This window comes from Ascaphus truei, chromosome 2 (assembly GCF_040206685.1).
Source record: "Ascaphus truei isolate aAscTru1 chromosome 2, aAscTru1.hap1, whole genome shotgun sequence".
NCBI lineage: Eukaryota > Metazoa > Chordata > Amphibia > Anura > Ascaphidae > Ascaphus > Ascaphus truei.
Window position 1 is genome coordinate 413,095,245 of NC_134484.1, and position 22,075 is coordinate 413,117,319.

General features: G+C 38.9%; 1 protein-coding gene across 3 annotated transcripts in view; it reads left to right on the forward strand.

Moving 5' to 3' along the window:
• The window catches only part of STAM (signal transducing adaptor molecule), a 49,234-nt gene extending 28,271 nt beyond the window's left edge, over positions 1–20,963 (forward strand). For all 3 annotated transcript variants that reach the window (XM_075587503.1, XM_075587504.1, XM_075587506.1), the window contains 5 exons: positions 1,120–1,207; positions 11,584–11,638; positions 13,921–14,074; positions 14,769–14,941; positions 16,004–20,963. In XM_075587503.1, the coding sequence (XP_075443618.1) occupies positions 1,120–1,207; positions 11,584–11,638; positions 13,921–14,074; positions 14,769–14,941; positions 16,004–16,145 (612 nt within the window). In that variant the 3' untranslated portion in view covers positions 16,146–20,963. The remainder of the gene's footprint in view (positions 1–1,119; positions 1,208–11,583; positions 11,639–13,920; positions 14,075–14,768; positions 14,942–16,003) is intronic.
• The last annotated feature ends 1,112 nt before the right edge of the window (positions 20,964–22,075 follow it).

A 22,075-nucleotide genomic window follows, 5' to 3' on the forward strand; every position in this document is an offset into this window, starting at 1 on the left:
TGACACATGAAAAGCTTTGCTCGGTTTGTTGGATCACATTGCACCATCTTGATACATATCCCCCTCATACCGGCTATTGATACAAATCATTTTATTTTGTATGCTTTCAATAGAAATGGGAGTACATTAATGAATTATGGTTTTGGTGTATAGTCATTTCACATTTGATTATGACATCCTGTGTATGAAACAAACACATTTACTACATTCAGTGAACTAAAGAGTTGGGGGTAAGATCTTTTTGTTGAATTTCCCCCCAAAAATGTTGGAATAGTTATTTTTGTTTTTAGTGTTTTGGAATCTCTTCTCCATTTCTTTTGTACAATGCACTTTAGTTTCCTGTCTAACTCTCTTTAGGGTTTTACATCCAATCCACCCTCAATAACTTGTTATGCTTTATAATCCATAGACATTCTTAGGACTCTCGGTGTTCAGTACACAGATGGTTCACAGAAATGACAATTTCCTAACTCTCGTCCTTTGTTAGCATGAATCTTTTCCAATTTCAACCTAACTTTTTCTTTTTCTTCAATATCCTTTGTAAATGCCCAAATCTTAAATCAGTTTTTAGAAATCTAACCCATTGTGAAATGATCTGTAACTTGACTCCATCTTTGAATGGCTTACATGAGTACATTGTGACCCATTATCCCTAACCTGACCATTTTATGCAATTTCCTCCAATAAGCAGCCTAGCTTATTAAACCATTCCAGTAGTTAGAAGTTTGATGCGCAGGATAACCAAGCCAATTGAAGGGGGGAGATGTGGCATTTTAATGAATGTAAACCTTGTCCTGCATAGTGCAATGCTTAATCCTTCTGTTTTTTATTTTTTTTTCATGTAATCAATTAAAAGACCCTTCAGTCGTTCCCAAAATCACCTTGACTGAATGACGTAGTTTGTGTTGACTTGAACAATGTGTTTAAAAAATATATACTTTTAGTGGGACTGGAATTTTTTGGAATGGGTAGTATTATCTTATCAGTCCCACCTCACACATTGCCACTAGAAATGCATTGGTGTTGAAATGCCTTCTGTTTTGTACTCTACGTTGCCAGAAAATTAGCTAGAGCGCTGTAAAATAATTTGATGCACTTGCTGTATCCGTATTGCAACAGGATAAAATGGACCACTTGCTGCAGATGCTACAAAGTGCAGATCCAGCCGATGGTTTACCAGACCGAGCAGATTTGCTTCAAGTTGAAGGTGAGATTCTGTTACATTTTGTAATGATATATTTGCAATCATTGGGGCTTATTGTAGTAGCGCCAAATTTGTCGGTGTCGGAGGAGTTCCTAACTTAGTTTCTCCATTTATATATATGTTCCCTCAAACCTCCCTCCAAATTAGGGAGAGATGCTAGTGCTGAAAAATGAAAATACCTGAGGTGTACCCTGGGAGATATTTAAATATTCATTGTATAGATCAGTGGTTTTCAACCGGGGTTCCGCAAGCACCACTCAGGGGTACTGCGGCCGCCAGCGGGGACAGCTGTCCCAGGACTGGTGGCGCGGTGGCACCCCAAGCAGCAGTGACCCAGCAGCTCCCGAGCTAAGCAGCAGCAGCTGGCAGCTCACTGCTATTCTTCTCTCTGCCTGCTCCGGTCAGTGTGCGCTCCCGCAGGGAGGGCGGGAGTGGAGGGGGAACATATTCCAAGTGCTTCACTCCTTAACGGGTCCGGACAGTGCGTGGGGGAATGTGGGAGAGTAATGCGGGGTATGTGGGTAATGCGGGTATGTGTGTTAGAGGGTGAGTGTAGTGTGTGAGTGTAGTGTGTGTGTGTGGGGGGAGAGTGTAGTGTGTGGGGGGAGAGTGTAGTGTGGGGGGAGAGTGTAGTGTGGGGGGAGAGTGTAGTGTGGGGGGAGAGTGTAGTGTGTGTGTGTGTGTGGGGGGGGAGAGTGTAGTGTGTGTGTGTGTGTGGGGGGGGGGGAGAGAGTGTAGTGTGTGTGTGGGGGGGGGGAGAGTGTAGTGTGTGTGTGTGGGGGGGGGAGAGTGTAGTGTGTGTGTGTGGGGGGGGGAGAGTGTAGTGTGTGTGTGGGGGGGGGGAGAGTGTAGTGTGTGTGTGGGGGGGGGGAGAGTGTAGTGTGTGTGTGGGGGGGGGGGAGAGTGTAGTGTGTGTGTGGGGGGGGAGTGTAGTGTGTGTGTGTGGGGGGGGGGGAGAGAGTGTAGTGTGTGTGTGTGGGGGGGGAGAGTGTAGTGTGTGTGTGGGGAGAGTGTAGTGTGTGTGTGTGTGGGGGGAGAGTGTAGTGTGTATGTGTGGGGGGGGGGAGAGTGTAGTGTGTGTGTGTGTGGGGGGGGGAGAGTGTAGTGTGTGTGTGGGGGGGGGGAGAGTGTAGTGTGTGTGTGGGGGGGGGGAGAGTGTAGTGTGTGTGTGTGGAAGAGAGTGTAGTGTGTGTGTGTGTGTGTGTGTGTGTGTGTGTGGGGGGGGGTGTAGTATGTGTGGGGGGTGTAGTATGTGTGGGGGGGGGAGAGTGTAGTGTATGTGTGTGTGTGGGGGGGGAGAGTATAGTGTGTGTGTGTGTGGGAGGGGGAGTGTAGTGTGTGGGAGAGTGTGCACGAGCGCGAGGAGGGGGAGAGAGACGGGGGTGACGGGAGGGGGGCGGTGGAGAGACGGGGTGTGAGGGTTGGGGTTCCCCAGATTTTTTTTTCATCGAATTCTGGGGTTCCCTAACCAAATAAAGGTTGAAAACCACTGGTATAGTTATTAGCATGAGTCACGTTTCCTAAAATATATCTTTAAGACCAAATCAGTTTAGAGGTCCTTGTGATGAAGGGGTACCAGTCTAAGACCCAACAGGATTAGAACCTACAATGCTGCCACTCAGGGCAGCAGCTCTAGCATTGAACTAACCCAGATGTTGGATATTCCAGTATCACGTGTCAGGTGTGTTAATTTTTTTGGATAAGGAACATTGAACTGGCAACCAGAAAGTGGAAATGGTCTGCTATTAAAGCAACAATAATACTTCTCTCCCCAACACCCCAACACCCTTTTTAAAAAAAATAATATATATATTTATATATATATGTGTGTGTGTAAAACATATATTTCTACATTCTTACCTAAACTGACAATAATTTGGTGCTCCTGTTCTTAAGCTGTAAAACGCCTGATTGTGTGCCTAATATAATGCCGCCTTTCAGTTTAAATCAATCCTTCAGTTAGTGTAACTCAGCAGCTACAATATATCCTTCTATTGCTAAGGTAACCATTGTCATAGTTTACAGCTCAAACTGCTGGGGACATTGGTAACAAATAATCCCAAACAGGAAAGTGTTGCAAAGATCTTGCACTGCTTGGGAAGTGGGCTAAAACCTGCTATACAAATCAAAAGATACTTTAAAACTGATTTAAAAATGGCATTGAGTTGAACAAAAAAGTCACTTATCTAATACTACAGTACTGATTTATGTTTAAAAATCAAAACAAAAAAACACATAAGATTTCACGTTTTTTGCTGTTTTAAAGGAAGCTAGGCAGAATATGGGTTAGTTCAATGCTAGAGCTGCTGCATGAATGGCAGCATTGTGGGTTCTAATCCTGTTGGGTCTGACACTCTTACCCCCTTCATCACAAGGACCCTTAGACTGATTTGTCTTAAGGATATATTTTAGGATGTGTGACTCATTTAAGTATACTTTGTATAGACATTAGCGTCTCTCCCAGGGTACCTCGGGTATGTTCATTTTTAAGCACCAGCACCTTTCCCCAATTTATTTGAAGGGTGGTTTGAGGGGACATATACACTGGCGACACACTTTATCGCAGTGCGGCCAGATCCGCAAGCCGGGAGATTTCCCGGCTTGCTAGTGGCCGCCCCTCGGCGTGCCGCGCGTCATAGACGCGCGGTCACGCGTCATCGGGAGCCTGCGCCCCCTGCACGCGTGTCCAAGGGCTCCCCGAGGGAGCCCTGGTGTCCCGCGATCGCGGGACAGCGGCAGGGGGTTCCGGGGGAACCGGCGGACCCGGCAGCGGTAGGGAGAGCGCCCCGATCGGAGGGCGCTCTTCCGCTGCTTCGGCGCGCGCCCGTCACACTCGGGCGCGCGCCAGGCTACTGCTGCGGCACAGAACGGGCAAATGCTCGAATAAACTGTGCCGCAGCAGTATACAACTGGAGATACTATTCGGTTAGGAAGTCCTCCTCCTTCCTCCTCCACATCCTTCTCTTCCACATTTCAGACTTTGAAGGAATATCGCAATTCCTATTACGCCTGCTTTGAGATAGCGAGAAAACAATGTGAGTTGTTTAGAAGGAATTTAGCCCTTTGCACTTTTCAGAGCTACTAAAGTACTGCGAGTTTGCAAAAAAGTGCGATTTTGGTAATTCTTCCTGGATTTGCACTTCCAGACTGAAAACAATTCTAAAAAATCCCTTTTCGTATGGTTTGGACATGTAAGAAGGGCTTACAGAATAGCAAAACATGCAAATTCCCTTCTAAAGTGTAGTTTAGAAGCGACTTGTCACAATTTGGCGCTACAGTATAGAATAGACCCCACTGTCTTTGTGTTCAAGTCGAAAGTATTCATCATGGTTATTTAATCTGACCAGCGCAAACCATGTCGATGTTGTTTTCTCATTATTGGTTTGAGTTTAAAATAAAAGCTGTTCAGTGTCTCTCACTGAAATGGTGTCGGGGTGTTATACATGTTTAGTTTATCTTTTCATTAGTTTAAATGGAAATCTAAACAACTGTAATATATATATATATTTTTTAATTATTTGTTTTTGTTTTACAGTGGGGATATCCCATACTAATCTTGAATCATCTGCCTAAAAACACTTCTTTACCTGTTAGGGAATATTATGTACCATATTTAAACATATGCTTAATGCCATGTCTATACATACTGTGCTATATGATTGCACACACACAGCTGTCTCTTACCCATACAACTACTCTATGTAATTCCATCCCTCTACACTAATAGGGACCACATAGTATCTACACACACTTTTAGTAATGCTACACCCTATCACATTTCCACACCTACCCACACTATTGGTATACACTCCCACTCCACACACACCTTTTGTAAAGCACTGTATACACTGTGGGCGAGTATACATTTATTTTTACATACATACACACACACTAACATCACTAACATGCAGGAACTATTTAACACCTCAAGTCATAAATCGCATACAGCACAGGGGGGAGGGATAGGTTTCAGTCACAGATAACATTTCAAGATGCACTGTTTTTAAGTTGAACCTTGCTTGCTTTAGTCATTGTAACACTGCCTCAAGAAGAGATCAGTGTATCTCGAAAGCTCGCACAAATAAAAGCATTTCGTTAGCCACAGAACGGTATCGTCTATTCCATTTTGATTATTAAGCTCGGCTAACACAGTACAGATATCTCTACATCATATATATTTATATTCTCTCTCTTTTTATAAATGTGCTTATTACTGCAAAAGCTGCAATCATTTAATTCAGTGCTAGACCTGCTGCCTCGAATGGTGGGTTATAATCCTGCATGGTCGGTTATAATCCTGTTGGATCTCTATCTAGCCACCCCTAACCCCACACCTACTGTTCACTCTCCCGTCTCTGCCTCTTCACCACTGTATATCCTTAATATGGCTAAAACTGAGCTCCTCTTAAAACCTTGTGCAATATTCCCTTTTTCCATCACTGTAAATGTAACCACCTACCTTCTATCTATCCAACCTCCACAGCATTTTGCCCAAGTGTGTCAGTTGATTCTTCTTGTCCTCTATTGTCCCGAGTAAAACTTTTGGCTTTTCCCCTCATAAGATTGCTAAGTTCCTCTCTTTCCTCTGTCACTATACTAGTAAAACTGTAATGCATGCTCTCAGTTGTAGGTTACAGTAGTCAAGATGGTATACAGTGGCAAAGAAAAAGTTTGTGTGAACCCCTTAAGATTTTTACATATTTCAAACCTAAAATGTTGTTGGATCTTAATCGAAGTCCTATCAATATATAAAGATAACCTGATCAAATAAATGAGACACAAACATGACACTTTTTCAACATTTATTGACCCACAAATGATTCAACATTCAATATCGATGTGTGAAAAAGTATCTGAACCTTTAGATATTCAGTACCTGGTGGCACCCCCTTGAGCACAGATGACTTCAATGAAGCGTTTCTTATACTGATTGCAGCAAAGCAGCCCCAAACAATCACACTCCCACCCCCATGCTTGATGGTTGAGATGAGGTTCTTCTGTTTGAACGCAGTGTTTGGTTTTCGCCAAACATAACGTTTCTCATTGAGGCCAAATAGTTCTACCTTTGACTCATCTATCCAGAGAACCTTGTTACAATAGTCTTGTGGATCATCTATGTGCTCTTTGGCGAATTTCAAACGGGCAGCAATGTTCTTTGTAGAGCAGTGGTTTCCTCCTGGCTATCCTTTTATGAACACCATTCTTGTTCAGTCTTTTTCTGATAGTTGAGTCATAAACACTCACATTAGCCAAGGTGAGAGTGGCCTGCAGATTCTTGGACTTCTTGGGTTCCTTGTGACTTCCTGAATGATTTGCCAGTTTATTCTTGGAAAGATTTTGGTAGTACGACCGCTCTTGGGTGACAGTGGTCTGGAACTTTCTCTATTTGTAGACTGACAGTGGATTGGTGGAGCCCTAAATCCTTAGAAATGGTTTTGTAACCCTTTTCTAGACTGAAGATAACTGATTTTCTGTGGTCCTCAGAGATTTCTTTTGATCGTGGCATGACGTGTTTCCAATGAGAAGAGAAGTGTACAGTGTTACTAATAATGAGGTGTGTCTGAGGAGAATGCGATTAGAAAAAAACAATAATTATCACATCAGTGATTTTTCAAATTCAATAATTATGCTATATGCAGCAGTGGCTGCCAAGGTAGTCCTCTGATCAACTGTAATCAGATAAAGCACATAAGAAAAAGATGATTTAGTCAGTGCCACTAATAAAGGAGATGGTCAAAAAACATTGAATAAATAGTGTGCCAATTAGAAGACCAATTCAAACCGTGGGGCGATCTGTGTAGAACCAATGTCCTGGATCCAGAGGACTCCACAGAGGGGGTGCTCAAATGATATTCAGGGATGGTAGAGAGATTAAAAAAGACATATAGTCTAATACAAATATATATGACCAATTGACCACTGCTATACTGTAGTGAAGACTATAGGAAATGTGAAAAAGAAAATGCCTAGGGAAGTCTACTATAGTGCGAAGGTCAAATGAGTGAAAAAAGTTCAATTGTATTCAAAACAATGCATATAAAAACAAATGGTATGCAGGTGGTCATACAACATAAAAATTGGAATCCTACTTACAAAAAGTAGGTAGGTAATGGGCACGTAATAAAGAGGGTGCTTGAATGATGCTGGCATCTACTCCGGTGTCTTGCTGCTGCTGGAGTCGCTGTCCCATGACGTGCAGCGTAACAGAACGTCTGCACGGGCGTCCGCCGCAATTGGTGTCCTGCCCGCTGATGGTAGATGAAGCCGGCATCACAGGTCAGTCCACAATGTATACGCCTCCCGGCAAAGTTACCACAAGACTTGGTTGATGACCATCTCCTTTATCAGTGGCGCCACCCCAATCATCTTTTTTCCTATTAAGTGTTTCCACATACTTGTATGGTGAAGAACAAACGCTTACTGTTTCTGATCTTTATATAGGATGGAACATCCAAACTCGCACACGAAGATCTACCTAATTATTTAAACACCTGATTGTAATTATTCACTTTAATTTAACTGATAAAACCAGGGTTTCGCTTGTACCCTGACTCTTAATTACTCATTGATTGTTTTATCTATACATAATTTTGTTTTAGAAGACATGGAATTGGTTAATATAAACCCTATCAGATATTTAAGAAAAGGCTGGTTTTGATTCAAGAAGGTTATCATGGAAGAACTATGGAATTTCCGTAATTATCATTGGGGTTCACAAACATTTTTCGCCACTGTTTAGAACTATAAACTAACAGAGCTCTGTGCCTCTCAACTTTCTCTTTTGCAATCTAACAAATGATGAAGCTAGAATCATGTCACTTTCTCCCTTATTCCCTCATTAAATCCCTCTCCTGACTGTCCATTAAATTGTGTATCGCCTACAAAGTTCTCTTTGTCTTCAAAGCTCTATCATATTTAAGTGAAAACAAAGAAAAACCTGGCGCCAAAAGTTCATTGGATAATCCTGTACTCCTCAGGGGATCAGCACACTTGCTTGACAGGCCATATAGGGGAAAAAACACAAACAGACACAGATCATAGTGCAACACTGTAGGGTTAAAACAGGTCTACACTAATACACACACTGCACATATAACATAGAGACTCCTAGTGACTATAAAAACTATTTATTAAATAAAAAGAACTATGCCATAAAATGGTTTGTACAAATGAGAACACCGCTGGTCATCCAGGTGTGAAAAATCAGAGCCCTACTTACAAGCAGCAAGGCAAATACAGGCAATGCAACAAAGAGTCTTCCGGCTGCTGCACTTTCACTTTCTCTGTCAGTACTGACAGTATTACTAGGCAGCCTTTATATATATATATATTTTGCAATTGTCACACTGGTGTTTTAGTCTTTAGCGCTTGTGCACATTTTTTCTTTTTCTATCATATTTAAAACATATTCTGCTGGTAAAATTGACACATGGAAAGCTTTGCTAGGTGTGTTGGAACACATTGCATCATCTTCATGCTTATCTCCCTAATACCAGCTATTCATACAAATCATTTTATTTTGTATGCTTTCAATAGAAATGGAAATATAGAAGAGAAGTTTATATGGAAGTCCATTAAGGAATTATGGTTTTGGTATGTAGTCATTGCACATTTGATTATGGCATCCTGCATTTTGAAATGATAACATTTGCTACATTCAGTGAACTAAATTGTTGACGGTGAGATCTTGTAATTGAATTTTCCCCAAACTGTTGGACTAGTAATTTAGTTTTTAGTGTTTTAGTGCCTCTTCTCCATTTCTTTTCTACAATACACTTTTTAGTATCTCTTCCAACTCCTTTTTAGGGTTATGCATTTAATTCACCCTTTACAGGTTTTTATGCCTGATAATCCTAGACATTCTTGGGATTGTCCATGTCCTGTACACAGATGGTTCACAGAAATTGCATTTCCTAACTCTCTGTCTTTGTAGGTGATACACATGGAAAGATTCATGCTAACAAAGTTATCTCCGTCTTTAAGGATCTACACTATTCTGCTCCTCCCTACATCCCAGCTTTTGTTTCCCACTATAACTTTGCTCATCTCCTGCACTCTGCTCTCTCACCTAAAACCTTTTTGCGTTAAACTTCTTTAGTGGCACCTTCTAAATTTCCCTTGGACAAAATCTCCTTCATGGTGACAGAAGTGTGTAACGGAAGTGACATGTTCCTCCCCGCGCATGTGCAGAAGTGGCCATTGCCGTGCGCACACGCAGAGACGGCGGCCAGGGAAGGAGAGAGAGAGAGAGACGCGCTCCAGAGCCTTACTCAGGAGATTCAGCTTGTTCCCACAACACAGACTATACAATAATATACACAATTTAACTGACACAAAAAACAATGGTGTTTCACTTAAAATGTGCGTCCTCGGGGCACACCTGTTTTTTTTTTTTTTTTCTCCATCACTGCCCCCTACCTGTTGAACACCCTCACACTCCATATATACCAAGCACCTTCTCTCCCACACTCAAGGTACATCTAAAAGCACACTTTCGTGGTCTTGCTTTTGTCTGTTGCACTTATTGTATTTTCATTTTCTGAATGATATAGTTTATTTTGTAACGCACAGCATATGTTTTTGGAGATGCATAAACAAAAACATAGTGGCAAACAAAAGTTTGTGAACCCCAATGATAATTACAGAAATACCATAGTCTTTTCTTAAATACCCAATAGGGTTTAGATTAACCAATTCCATGTCTTTTGAAACAAAATTATGTATGAATTTGACAAACAATGAGCAATTCAGAGTCAGGGTATGTGCAAAAGTAAGTGAAACCCTGGTTTTATCAGATACATTAAAGGAGATCTTCAGGGGAGAGTTTGGGAGGCCCCACCCTACATAACGATCAGAAACTTGGAGTTTCGTCTTCACCATACAGGTGTGTGTGTAAACACATTATGCCACGTCAGAAGAAATCTCTGAGGACCTCAGAAAAGCAGTTATTGATGCTAATCACTCTAGACATGGTTTTGTAACCCTTTCTAAAGATGTTGGTCTCTACCAATCCTCTGTCACACAGTCTACAAATGGAGAGTTGAAGCCTAGTCACTCTACCTAGGAGCAGCCATCCTAACAAAATCTCTCCAAGAACAAACTGGCCAATCATCTAGGAAGTCACAAAGAACCCCAGATTAACATCCAAGGATCTGCAGGCCACTCATTTGGCCCATTATCATTGGGGTTCACAAACATTTTCTCACTACTGTATAGAACTATAGACTAACAGAGCTTTGTGCCTCTCAACTTTCTCCTTTGCAATCTAACAATCTCACCTTGGCTAATGTGGGTGTTGATGACTCAAATATCAGAAAAAAATGAACAAGACTTTGTATCATGGAAGGATAGTCAGGAGGAAACCACTGCTCTCTAAAAAAAAACATTGCTGCCCATTTGAAGATTGCCAAAGAGCCCATAGATGATCCACAAAACATCTGTAACAATATGACAGATTTGACATAGGTAGAACTTTTTTACCTCAATGAGAAACATTGTTTGGTGGAAACCAAACGTTGCGTTCAAACAGAAGAACCTCATCCCAACCGTCAATCATGGTGGTGCGAGTGTGATGGTTTGGGGCTGCCTTGATCCCTAAGGCCCTGGAAGGCTTGCTATCATTGACAAAAACATGAATGTTGCATTGTATCAGAAGATTCTAGAGGAGAATCAATGGCCAGCCGTCCATGAACTGAAGCGAAACCGAGTCATACAGCAAGACAATGATCCTAAACATACAAGCAAATCTACAAAAATAGAACACTGAAATGTTGTGGCAGCATCTGAAGCGAGCTGTCCATGCAAGGAAGCCCTCAAATGTCCCTGAGTTGAAGCATTTCTGTAAGGAAATATGTGCCAAAATTACTCAAAACAGATTTGAGAGAATGACCAGCAGTTATAGGAAATGCTTAGTTGAAGTAATTGCTGCTCAAGGTGGTGCCACCAGGTACTGAGTCTAAAGGTTCACATACTTTGTCACACAAGGATGTTGAATCATTTGTGGATAAATAAATGTTGAAAAAGTATTATGTTTTTGTGTAATTTTATTTGATCAGGTTATCTTCATCTATTATTAGGACTTTGATTAAGATCTAATAAAATGTTTGGTTTGAAATATGTGAAAATCCTAAGGGGTTCATAAACCTTTTCTCACTACTGTACTGTACATACAGATATATACATAGTAAACAGTCTTTTAATTAATGGGCCCCAATTTTTCTGTGATAGTTTTGTTTGTGTTTTATTACTCTGCATTAGTAATAATGCAAGCATATCTTCCTGTTCTAATGTTTACATCACAAAAATATATTGTTATTAGGCATAGTAGCACTTTAAAATGTATTTTGCTTTCTGGTTACTTTTTTTCTCTTTCTTTCCAGCTGCGTGTCATCAGATGGGACCACTTATTGATGAAAAACTTGAAGACATTGACAGGTCTGTAAGTTATTGTTTCAGAATGCCCTAGCTCAGAGCATTGAAAGTGTATATATTTATTTGCAGCAGAAATACAGAGAGATATATATATTGTATATATATATATATATATATATATATATATATATATATATATATATATATATATATACAAATATATTGACCACTTCCATATTTGCCATATAAACTAGACCACAGACCATAATGGCACATGTAACAACTGTTATATATATATATATATATATATATATATATATATATATATATTCATGCATATATATATATTCATGCTGTATGAATTCCAGCCAAAATCAACAAACCTCCTTTTCTTTTTTTTTACTTTTGTCAGCTCTAACACACAGAAATGCTGCTGATTGATTGATAACATACTGTAAAAGAAAACATTTTTTGTCCAGTTTAAAACATGCTTTAGCATTGTCTTTCGTTTAAGTGACAACAGTTGTTAAATGTGCCATTATTGTCTGTGGTCCTGTTTATATGGCAAATATGGAAGTGGTCAATATATTTGTTTGAATTAATTTTTTTATGCTATACCATATTAAAAATAAGGTTAACAGAATCACAGATGGAAACAGATCAAGTCAATATTTGCCAAACACAGGCACATACTGAGGTCAGACAGCGATCTGGCGAAGGTACTTAAGATTACTCCCAGTATCACCAGTAGGAGGTCTAAGAACCTAAGAGATGATCTTGTACACAGCCACTACCAAATGAGGGCCATCAAAACCTGGCTCACATCAAATCTCAAAGGCTCTTTTCAATGCAAGAGCTGTAAGGCATGTCAATTCATGCAGACCACCAAAACGTTCCACAATGCAGATAAAACAAGATCATATGTGATAAGACATTTTATAAACTGCAAGACGTATAATGTCATTTATCTTATCAGCTGTAATTATGGTCTCCACTATGTTTGAAAGACAATGTTTCCTAACTCCTGTCCTCGGGGAACCCCAACAGGTCAGGTGTTAAGGATATAGTGGCTAAGTTAAGGATACACTACACTGTGACATTGCAGCTAAGTTTATCGTTGATATTATAAACATGCGGATATTAATGTTGCAGATTGTGGGATAACTCTAACATTCTGTGAGAGTATGGTAAAATTATGCAGTGATGTTAGAGCTGCGCTGTTTAGTAAACAGCATTTATATGGCAGTTTAGACAATCTTCAGTTATCCCACTCCACACACCAGTGTCAATTGCTAAACATTTGTACCATTACTAATACTATTTGGGCAAACGATCTATATCAAAGCCTCAAGTTGTGGGTTAACTCGCAGGCAGATTTCTGCAGCTGTGATTATACAGCCCTCCACTGGGTATGTTTTATTAGTGGTCAGCCTATATATAGGAAACAGAGCCAATATCATGCGGCTCATCTATTCTGGAGCATATAAATGTGATTCTTGTTTACTGTCTTACTAAAGGAGCTTATATTAGACTCCAGTGACAAGCAGCATTGAACAACATAGATGGTCACGAGTTGTACATTTATATGGCAGTTGTCAATTCATTGTATATAGATTAGATGGCTATACAGTATATACATGACCATACCCAATTCAAGGCTGTAGGGAATATACCATCCTTTCACTTCAATAGAGATACTTATCTCTTCCAGAAGACTATTATAGAGACCGCAGCACCATGTGTTATTTTAATATTTGTATTTTTATTCACTTATTCACTTATCTTCACTTCATGTGGACACCAAATGTAAAAAAAAGAAAAATTGGCCTAGGAGTGCACCATTAAATGTACTTTCTTTTGATGTTTCACTGACCTTGTGTCAGTTATTCATCTATTTGATAACAGAATTACAGAATTTAAAAAATACAAAGTAAGATATTTCCTCACATTATATATTAACTAATTTAAAGTAAAAAGCACACACTGTGTTTATTTGATTTGAGTGTAACCAATAGATGGCAATGCTGTTCATTGCTTAGTTCATGTAGTCTAGATAAATTATCGAGACTTAAAATTATATGCAGTTCAGTGTTACTGCTATGTGAATGTTTGCCAGTTAATTTAGCATACTTTTCTTGATAAAATCGGGGAGCTTTTGCTCTGAGTGCTGGTTGATTTTTCTGGTAAATTTCGGTGACATTTCTTGTTAGGGTTTTTGTAAATTGCCAAATTCTTATTTATTTATTAACACATCACATCTCTAAGTTGTGATCATTGTAAATAACCATTCAATATTTACTTTAATACAATCTGTTAAAAATTGTTAACTGCTTTGTATTTTTCAGGAAGCACTCAGAACTTTCTGAATTAAATATTCAAGTAATGGAGGCACTTTCATTGTATACAAAGCTAATAAATGAGGACCCCATGTATTCTATGTATGCAAAGATGCAAAACCAACAATTTTACATACAATCAGCTGGAGTCCCTACTCAACAGGTACATCTTACAACTGACTTGTGTTTTATTAGCCTATGAGTATGGAGGCAATAACAGTCTAATTCCTCTTCATGGCCAACAACAATTTCCCATTCATATACCTCAATGTATGCATTTTAACTGTCTACCTTCCCCTCATTCTCTACTACATTCCCCTCATTGTCTACTACCTTCCCCTCATTCTCTACTACCTTCCCCTCATTCTCTACTACTTACACTTGGTTAGTCCCACTTTATCTAGACCGTATATCCACAGACAAGTAGAGCCAAAACCTAATTAGAAATATTCTTATCTTGCCAGCCGTTGGTCATTTGTGTTCATATTTGGCACCATCATTATTATTATCAGAAAGACATGTTTTGTATGTGAGTCACTATTTTTAATCCTTTGTCTTTACTAATGGTCGATAGGTTTTGCACATTTTGCTCCAATGCAAAAAATCACATAATTATTTGCATCATCCTTAACAACATACTCCTAAATGTTTTAATAGCTCAAGCAGAAAAGAAACAACTCTTAGGAGTTGTCATGAGTGCTAACCAGTTATATTTGAATAAGTCAGAATAGTGGGATGCAAATGGTTTGTGGGATTTGGCTAGTTTCCCATTATGAGGCAGGAAGTCAGTTGTCAACATCTTGACAAGCATTGTTTTCTTTTTTTTTTCCTTTATCTTTTTTTTCTCTCGACTTTAGACATATCAAGGACCGCATCCGAATGCCACCTATCTAGTTACAGGGAATGCACAGATGGGCCATATTCAGTCCTATCCAATTCCTTCAGAACAACTTCCTTCTCTAAGTCAAGGATCCGTTCCACATCCTGCCAACACAGAACTGCCAAGCCTGTCCGCTCAAGCTTCCTATAAGTAATATGAATCACTTTATTCTGCTTTAAGTGATATAGCACCATTTTATTTTTGTCTTATCGGTCACAAGATTTAATAACATTTTTATTTTAGTTGAAAAACTGATATAACATACAACATATGTAGTGGTAGAAAAATGCTTTATTTTTCTAAGTGAGGACAATTCCTTGTAAGAAAAATCTTCTTTCCCAGAGTGTGGGATGTTTTATTGCTTAGAGATATATAATTTATTCTATAACATTATTTTGTTCAAAATGTATAAACGCTACTACATTTTTTTTTTTAAAGACAATAGTATTCGATCTATTTCTGTACAGACAAAAGTAATGATGAAGTTAGATATGTTATGGTACATTTAAACGTGGTTACTAGTATTGCTCTTTCTCTTAAATGATCGCTAATCAGTGTTAATGGTGATCTCATGTTTCTGAATATATACCCTGGTGAGTGATTTGTAAAAAAAATAAATTCTCCAATTGCTGTTCAGCTAGGAAGTAACTGTATAGCACTCATCCTTTACTCTTTTTAGTAGGAAAATAAAGGTTTCAAACAAATACTCTTAACCTAAACTGCCATTGTTACAGCGAAAGTTATATTCTCAATTGTGTTTCCAATATGTACTTGAATAACACGTAGTTAGATGGTATGGTCCACTGAAACATGTCCACCAAGAAAATACATTCTAGTTTTCTTTGTTTCTGTTCTAAGGATTCAAATGTTTCCCACTGTAAAATATTCTACATTTGTTGGGGAACAATATTTAACAAAAAAAAGTGCTGTTTTCCACACTTCCACCACATTTTCTTGAGAATGCGTAGAGTATACAAATTGGAATTACGTGATATTTGTAAAATACACTACCGACATTTTACCCTTCATTGTTTGCATTATATCTGTATGTTACGTGCAAGGGTGAATTTGCACACATTTGTCCAACTTAATTCCCTCTTTTAATGTTTTCCGATGTGAACAAATTAGTCTTTACTGTGTACCTGTAATTCTCCTACAAGTATTGAGGGAGTTGTTATAGTAATTTTTTTTCTTATTTGCTTTCTTTTTCAGTACCACAGTGGCCAGTTCTGTTATAGGAAGCACATATGTCAACCCGGGTGCAGGATACAGTCTAAACCCTGCAACCACCACCTCTGCAATTGGTATTGCTGCATACCAGACTGGTACCAATATGTCTCAAACGATGCATTAACTTCTTTAGCCTTTTCTCAGTCTTCGGCCAGTCAAGATCAACAACAGTTATTCCTAGAAAGCTCTTGTATAGGTCCCTAGATTCTGAACTTATTAACATCTAAATAAAGTCCACAATGTGATAAGACCCTTTATTTAATCTTGACTTTTCGTGTATCTTCATCAGAAATAATTTTAGATCATCGAGCAAAAGTCTTGAGTTGCGCTGATTTTTAAAAAAATTTTTTTTTTTTAAATCATACACTGTTTGGAGTTGAAACATAAAAGAAAATACAATTCATTTGAATTTGGCTGAAAAAGAAAGATACTTTCTCACCGACCAACATTATAGTTCTTTATAGGTGAAATGCTGGTTATAGTGTACAAAGCTTTTGAAACCTCAGGGTTTCTTCCTCAGTACATTTAAAAAAAGAAACCTGTAGGGTTTTAAAAGCTCTGTACACTATAATTGAATCTACAATTAGACATACAAAATCTTGGCAAGTGCAAAACCCAGACCCACAGTATTATATATTTATTTGTGTCAATTGGAGTGCTACTGGGAAAGTGACCTCAAATACACAGCAGTAGACAAGGAAACTCCAATGCACATCCAATATAATGCACGTAGTTAATTTCTTTGTTTTTTTCTGTGTTTTGTCTTCTTGAAAGTACTGTAGTGCCGACGGTTATTCTAACACAAACCAGTGGCAATCGCCAAAAAGACCCAGGTACATGCTGGGTACATGCTGGGTCTAGTTTAAGGCATTTCTGCATTGACTAATGGCCCATCAGATTAACAGTGGGGGTCCCTGGCAGTCCCATTCAAACAAATGGGACTGCCATGGACCCCTGCTGTGTTAATCCGATGGGTCATTAGTCAATGCAGAAATGCCTTAATCTAGCCAGGTTACACCCATCATGTACCCAGCATGTAACCGGGCTAGTTTAAGGCAAGCTTTAGAATACTCGTTGTCTCGTCTGAATGCGTCATTAAGTTCAATCCTTTGTCTAAAATGTGTTCAAGCTGCCGTTTTAAATATTTATTTTTTCCATTCAATATGTGCATTAATACAATCTGCACACTGACAAGTGATTAGCTAAGTTGCCGATCGATCGATTCTCCTGTAATCGATCGCTGCAGATTTGGCTCGGGGTTCTTTATATCGCTGTTAGGGCTGCAGAAGATTACCCAAGATGCAAAGTTCTGTGTGGAAGATCATGTGACCAGGCAGTTACTAGATACAATTGGTGCACTGCTAGAGAGAGGGCAGGGCTCAAGAGCCAGAGCCTGTCTCAGAAGAGGAAGGGGATGGGCTTTGTAAATGGTTGCTATAGAAACAAATGCTTGTTACATTGTAATACATTAAAATGTCTTTAAAATGTATTCTTTTTTTAAGTGCTACAAGTATTCTCTCCTAGTACAGAACAATTTAAAATAAAAAAAACACACCAGAGGATATTGCTTGAACTGCATCTTTAAAGCAGCAGTTAAAGCAATATCCTATGTGTTTTTTTTTTTTTTTAATCAGTTCTGTACTATGAGAAAATACTTGTAGCATTAAAAAAAATGTTTTAAAGACATTTTTAATGTTTCTAATGTAGGAAGTATTTCCAAAGTGACAGCCCCTTCACCTTCAGATAGGCTCTGTCTCTTGAGCCCCTCCCTCTCTTTAGCAGTGCACCAATTGTATCTTGTAACTGCCCAGTCAATCATATTTCAGGACTACATTACCCACAATGCTGTGCAAGAACTGAATGTATTAACCCCGGAGCAAGCGAACGATTACAGGAGAACGTATCGGTCTACAGCTTAGCAAATCACTTGTCAGTGTGCAGATTGTATTGATGCACATATTGAATGGGGAAGTGTGTGTGTGTGTGTGTGTGTGTGTGTGTGTGTGTGTGTGTGTGTGTGTGTGTGTGTGTGTGTGTGTGTGTGTGTGTGTGTGTGTGTGTGTGTGTGTAGATATATAGATATCTATATATCTATATATCTATAGATATATCGGGGTTTTTTTTTAAACGGCAGCTTGAACTGCAGCTTCAAGCCTGTAACCTCACCATGATATAACTTATCAGCAGGTCCTACACTACCAATTTTATACTGGTCTCTTGAATTTCTGCCACTGCATAGAGAAAAGAGGAAACAAAACAATAATAAAGTCAAAACATGGGGAGCGTGACATGTGCAGTGCCTGATGGGTTACAATTTAAAAGAACTGTATGTGCCAAGAGGGAGCTATAGTGCAGTTAAAATATCTATAGATCTTTTTTTACTATATTAAGCATTTCTGTTGCTTAACCAGTTTTAACTGCACTATAACTTAGCGCATATAGCGCTCCTAAATTGTAACCCATCAGGCACTGCACACGTCATGCTGTTGGCGTTATTATTGTCTTGTTTCCTCTTTTCTCTATGCATTGGAAGAAATACAAAACACAGTATAAAATTGGTAGTGTAGGACCTTCTGATAAGGTCTACTGTGACGTGGTTACAGGCTTAACATGTTTTGGCCGAAGGATTGAACTAAATGGCCAATACTTATGAAAAGAAAAAACATATAGAAATTAACTAAATTGTCATCAGATGTGCATTTGGACTTTTTTATTTACTGCTCTATAATTTAATCTACGAAGAACGCTAATGTTGGTTCACTCAAAGGTATCACAATCTACTGTACATCGTAATCTGCTTTTCTCTGGGACCAATTAAAACACTTAGAACTTTTCACTACTAATAAAGAAAAAAGCTACATTTTTGTTGCATATATATATATATATATCATTATAGTGACCTCAAAAATATGTTTATTGATACAATTATTTTAAATTAAAATTTACATTTTTAAATCATGACTGATCTACCCGATTTGGCATCGTTTTAAAAACCTAAATTTAGCTTTTTCTTCTATAAAAAATATGAAGAGCTATGATCGAACACTTAGTATGTTTAAATGAGCTTTTTTTTAATTAGTTTCCCTTCCTCCTACTGCAGACGTTTCAGGTGTACAACTGTACAGCATATATTATGTCCTCGTGCATGAAGACAAGTTTTATTTACATCCCAGTGATGTCACAAATGAAAACGACTTACAATTAGACATACATAATCATGGCAAGCGCAAAACCCATTTTACAAATGAAAACTACAGAACAAGCAATTTGCATTTTATTTAACAGATCATGTAGCCGCTAATTATTGTCCTGCGTATTCTATTTTCTGTGTGAGAGAGAGGTTGCTTTTAGCCTTTTATGTGACCACCTGGTGGGTGTTGCACCAAAGATAGTTTGGATGAGGATGACATTCAGATTTAATTAACTAGAGGACACATTCAGTACACTACAATATGGTATATGTTTATTTGGTAGTCCTTCCAAATTAGACACACAAAGGGACAAATGAACATGTTTAATTTCCAGGAGGTCATTTTATAACTAGAATTGTTCATTGGGGATATTCTTTGTAAACCTTTGTTTTTATATTATGTCCACATTTGTACATACATACAATAGCCTGTTGTATAGCAATGTTTACTTTAGTAAATAAGTTATTTCTTTAGTTGGGGTAACTTAGGCTGGATACAGTCTTTATTTTTTTACCCCCGTCAGTTCGGTTTGTGCATTTCATTGTTTGAAATTACTAGAAGCCTTATTTATTATAGTGAGAAATGGGTTAATGCACCCACAGCAGTACATTATTTTCCACTCACCTGATAGGACGTTAAAGGGGCAGTACAACCCAGTGGGTCAAAATAAACATTTTAAACAACGTATCAGTGTAGTTGGCTTCCTTAGCATGATATTTTCACCCTTTACAGTAACTTGTATTTTAAAAGATTTGTATCTTGTAAAAAATAAATGTGTTGCGTTGCTCCTGGAACTCTGATTTCAAGCAGGTCACTTACTCGTGTTTATCTGATAAAGGATAGCTTCATGAGACACTGTACAGAGAGAGAAATAAACACGTGACTGAGAATTGACAGGGGTAGAAGGGGTGCTGCAGACCCCCTGAGTTTATACATATGTACATTAAGGCACGGGTGCTCAACTCCAGTCCTCAAGATCCCCACAACAGGTCAGGTTTTCAGGATATCCCTGCTTCAGCACAGCCAGCTCAATCAGTCCCTGCTTCAGCACAGATGGCTCAATCAGAGGCTGTTTTTGACTGAGCCACCTGTGCTGAAGCTGGGATAGCCTGAAAACCTGACCTTTAAAGCTGCAGTTCAAGCAGCCGGGTTTTTTTTTTTTTTTTAACCCATTCAATATGTGCATCAATACAATCTTCACACTGACAACTGATTAGTTTAGTTGCAGATCGATCCGTTCTCCTGTAATCGATTGTTTGCTCAGGGTTATCAAATTAAGTTCTTGCACAGCATTCTGGGCAATGTAGTCCAGCAATAACATGTGACTGGGCAGTTACTAAAAATAGTTTTTTTTTAATGCTACAAGTATTTTCTCATAGTACAGAACGGATTTATTAAAAAAAAAACCACACATGTAGGATATTGCTTGAACTGCTGCTTTAATGAATCACTGATTTATGCTTTACCCTGCTTCTCACTGTAATGATTTGGAGTCTAGGAGAGGTTTTCAATCTATAGATCAAATTTGCATACTATAAGTCAGAGTTAATTTTCAGAGACGCAGTACAACAAAAGAACATTTCAACTAGACATTTATCTAACGTTTATCAAACATTTCTTCAATTCTGTAATAAGTTACCCACAATTGGAAAAAAAAATGAATTTAATTACCATGTATGTATTGTGTTGCAAACTGCTATTGAAAATATTTTTTTTAAAATTACAGTATAAAATAAATATGAATATCTAGAGATGTTGTGTTTTCTTTTGTATTTAGTTGATGCAGACCCTATATACAGAAATAAACATTATTTTATTTTGAATGCGTTTGCTGCATACAAGAAATTGATAAATTGATACTCCCATTACGGTGGATTCAAAGCAGTCTCCGTGCATTAATGCCCCCTTGTCCCATTAATGAGACTGGAAGCCTTAGAGACTTTAAGGGAGGGGTGTGGGGGGAGAACATTGCTTACAAAACGAATGACCAGGACATTAATTGTATTTCTCATAGCAAGTATAAAGGTATTTTATTTATGTGATGGTGAAGGGGTAACCAGGCTCACTAATAAAGGTTATGCCCACTTGGTTGCCCTTTATCTGTGTTTTGGGGTCCTAGAGTGTCAGCTCTTGGACCTGACTGTCGTATATGCATTACTGTGACTGTGTGTGTAAAATTATGCGACAAAGATTTTCTGTGTTTTTTTTTTTTTTTTAACCTTTCCAGGGGTTTTGGGCCAGGAGATTGCTAGGGTATGAGTTTCAGAGTGGCTTTGACTGAGAAAGTCTTTGCAGATTGTGGCTATGTAGCGGGGTTTCTGAGTTACAGGATACCCCACAGATGTACCCGGGAATCAGGTGCGATTCTCGGATACATTGAAGCACACTGCTCTGGTCAAACCCCTACCCTGAAAACGTTCTTGTGACTCACCACTAGGATTCCTACTGCAGTACAGTCCTGCAAGGTAAATGGGGAATAAGGGGTTAATGTATCCCTGCAACATACAGGGGGTCCCTAGTACAAGTGGGGGTTTCCCAGTTCATGCCCAGACCACCCTAACCCTGGTATAGGGGTTCAGGGGATGCGCCAGTCATGTTTAAGACTGTGAGGCTTTTATTAAAATAAAAAGAAATCTAAATTTGCAGAGTTTAAGGGATATGGCTAGTGGGGATGAAACATTGCGTCCCGTTCAGGCTCAGCCTGGCGGAGTTGGTCGAAGTTCCCCCTGCAGCAGTCTGATATCAGCAACAGGCAGGGGCCAAGTGGTGTAGGCTGGAGGCGCCATCAGAAGAGAGATGGTGGGTGATGTCACCTCCGGCTGTCGCACACCACACCAGCCTTGGTAGGAACAGAATTTCAAAA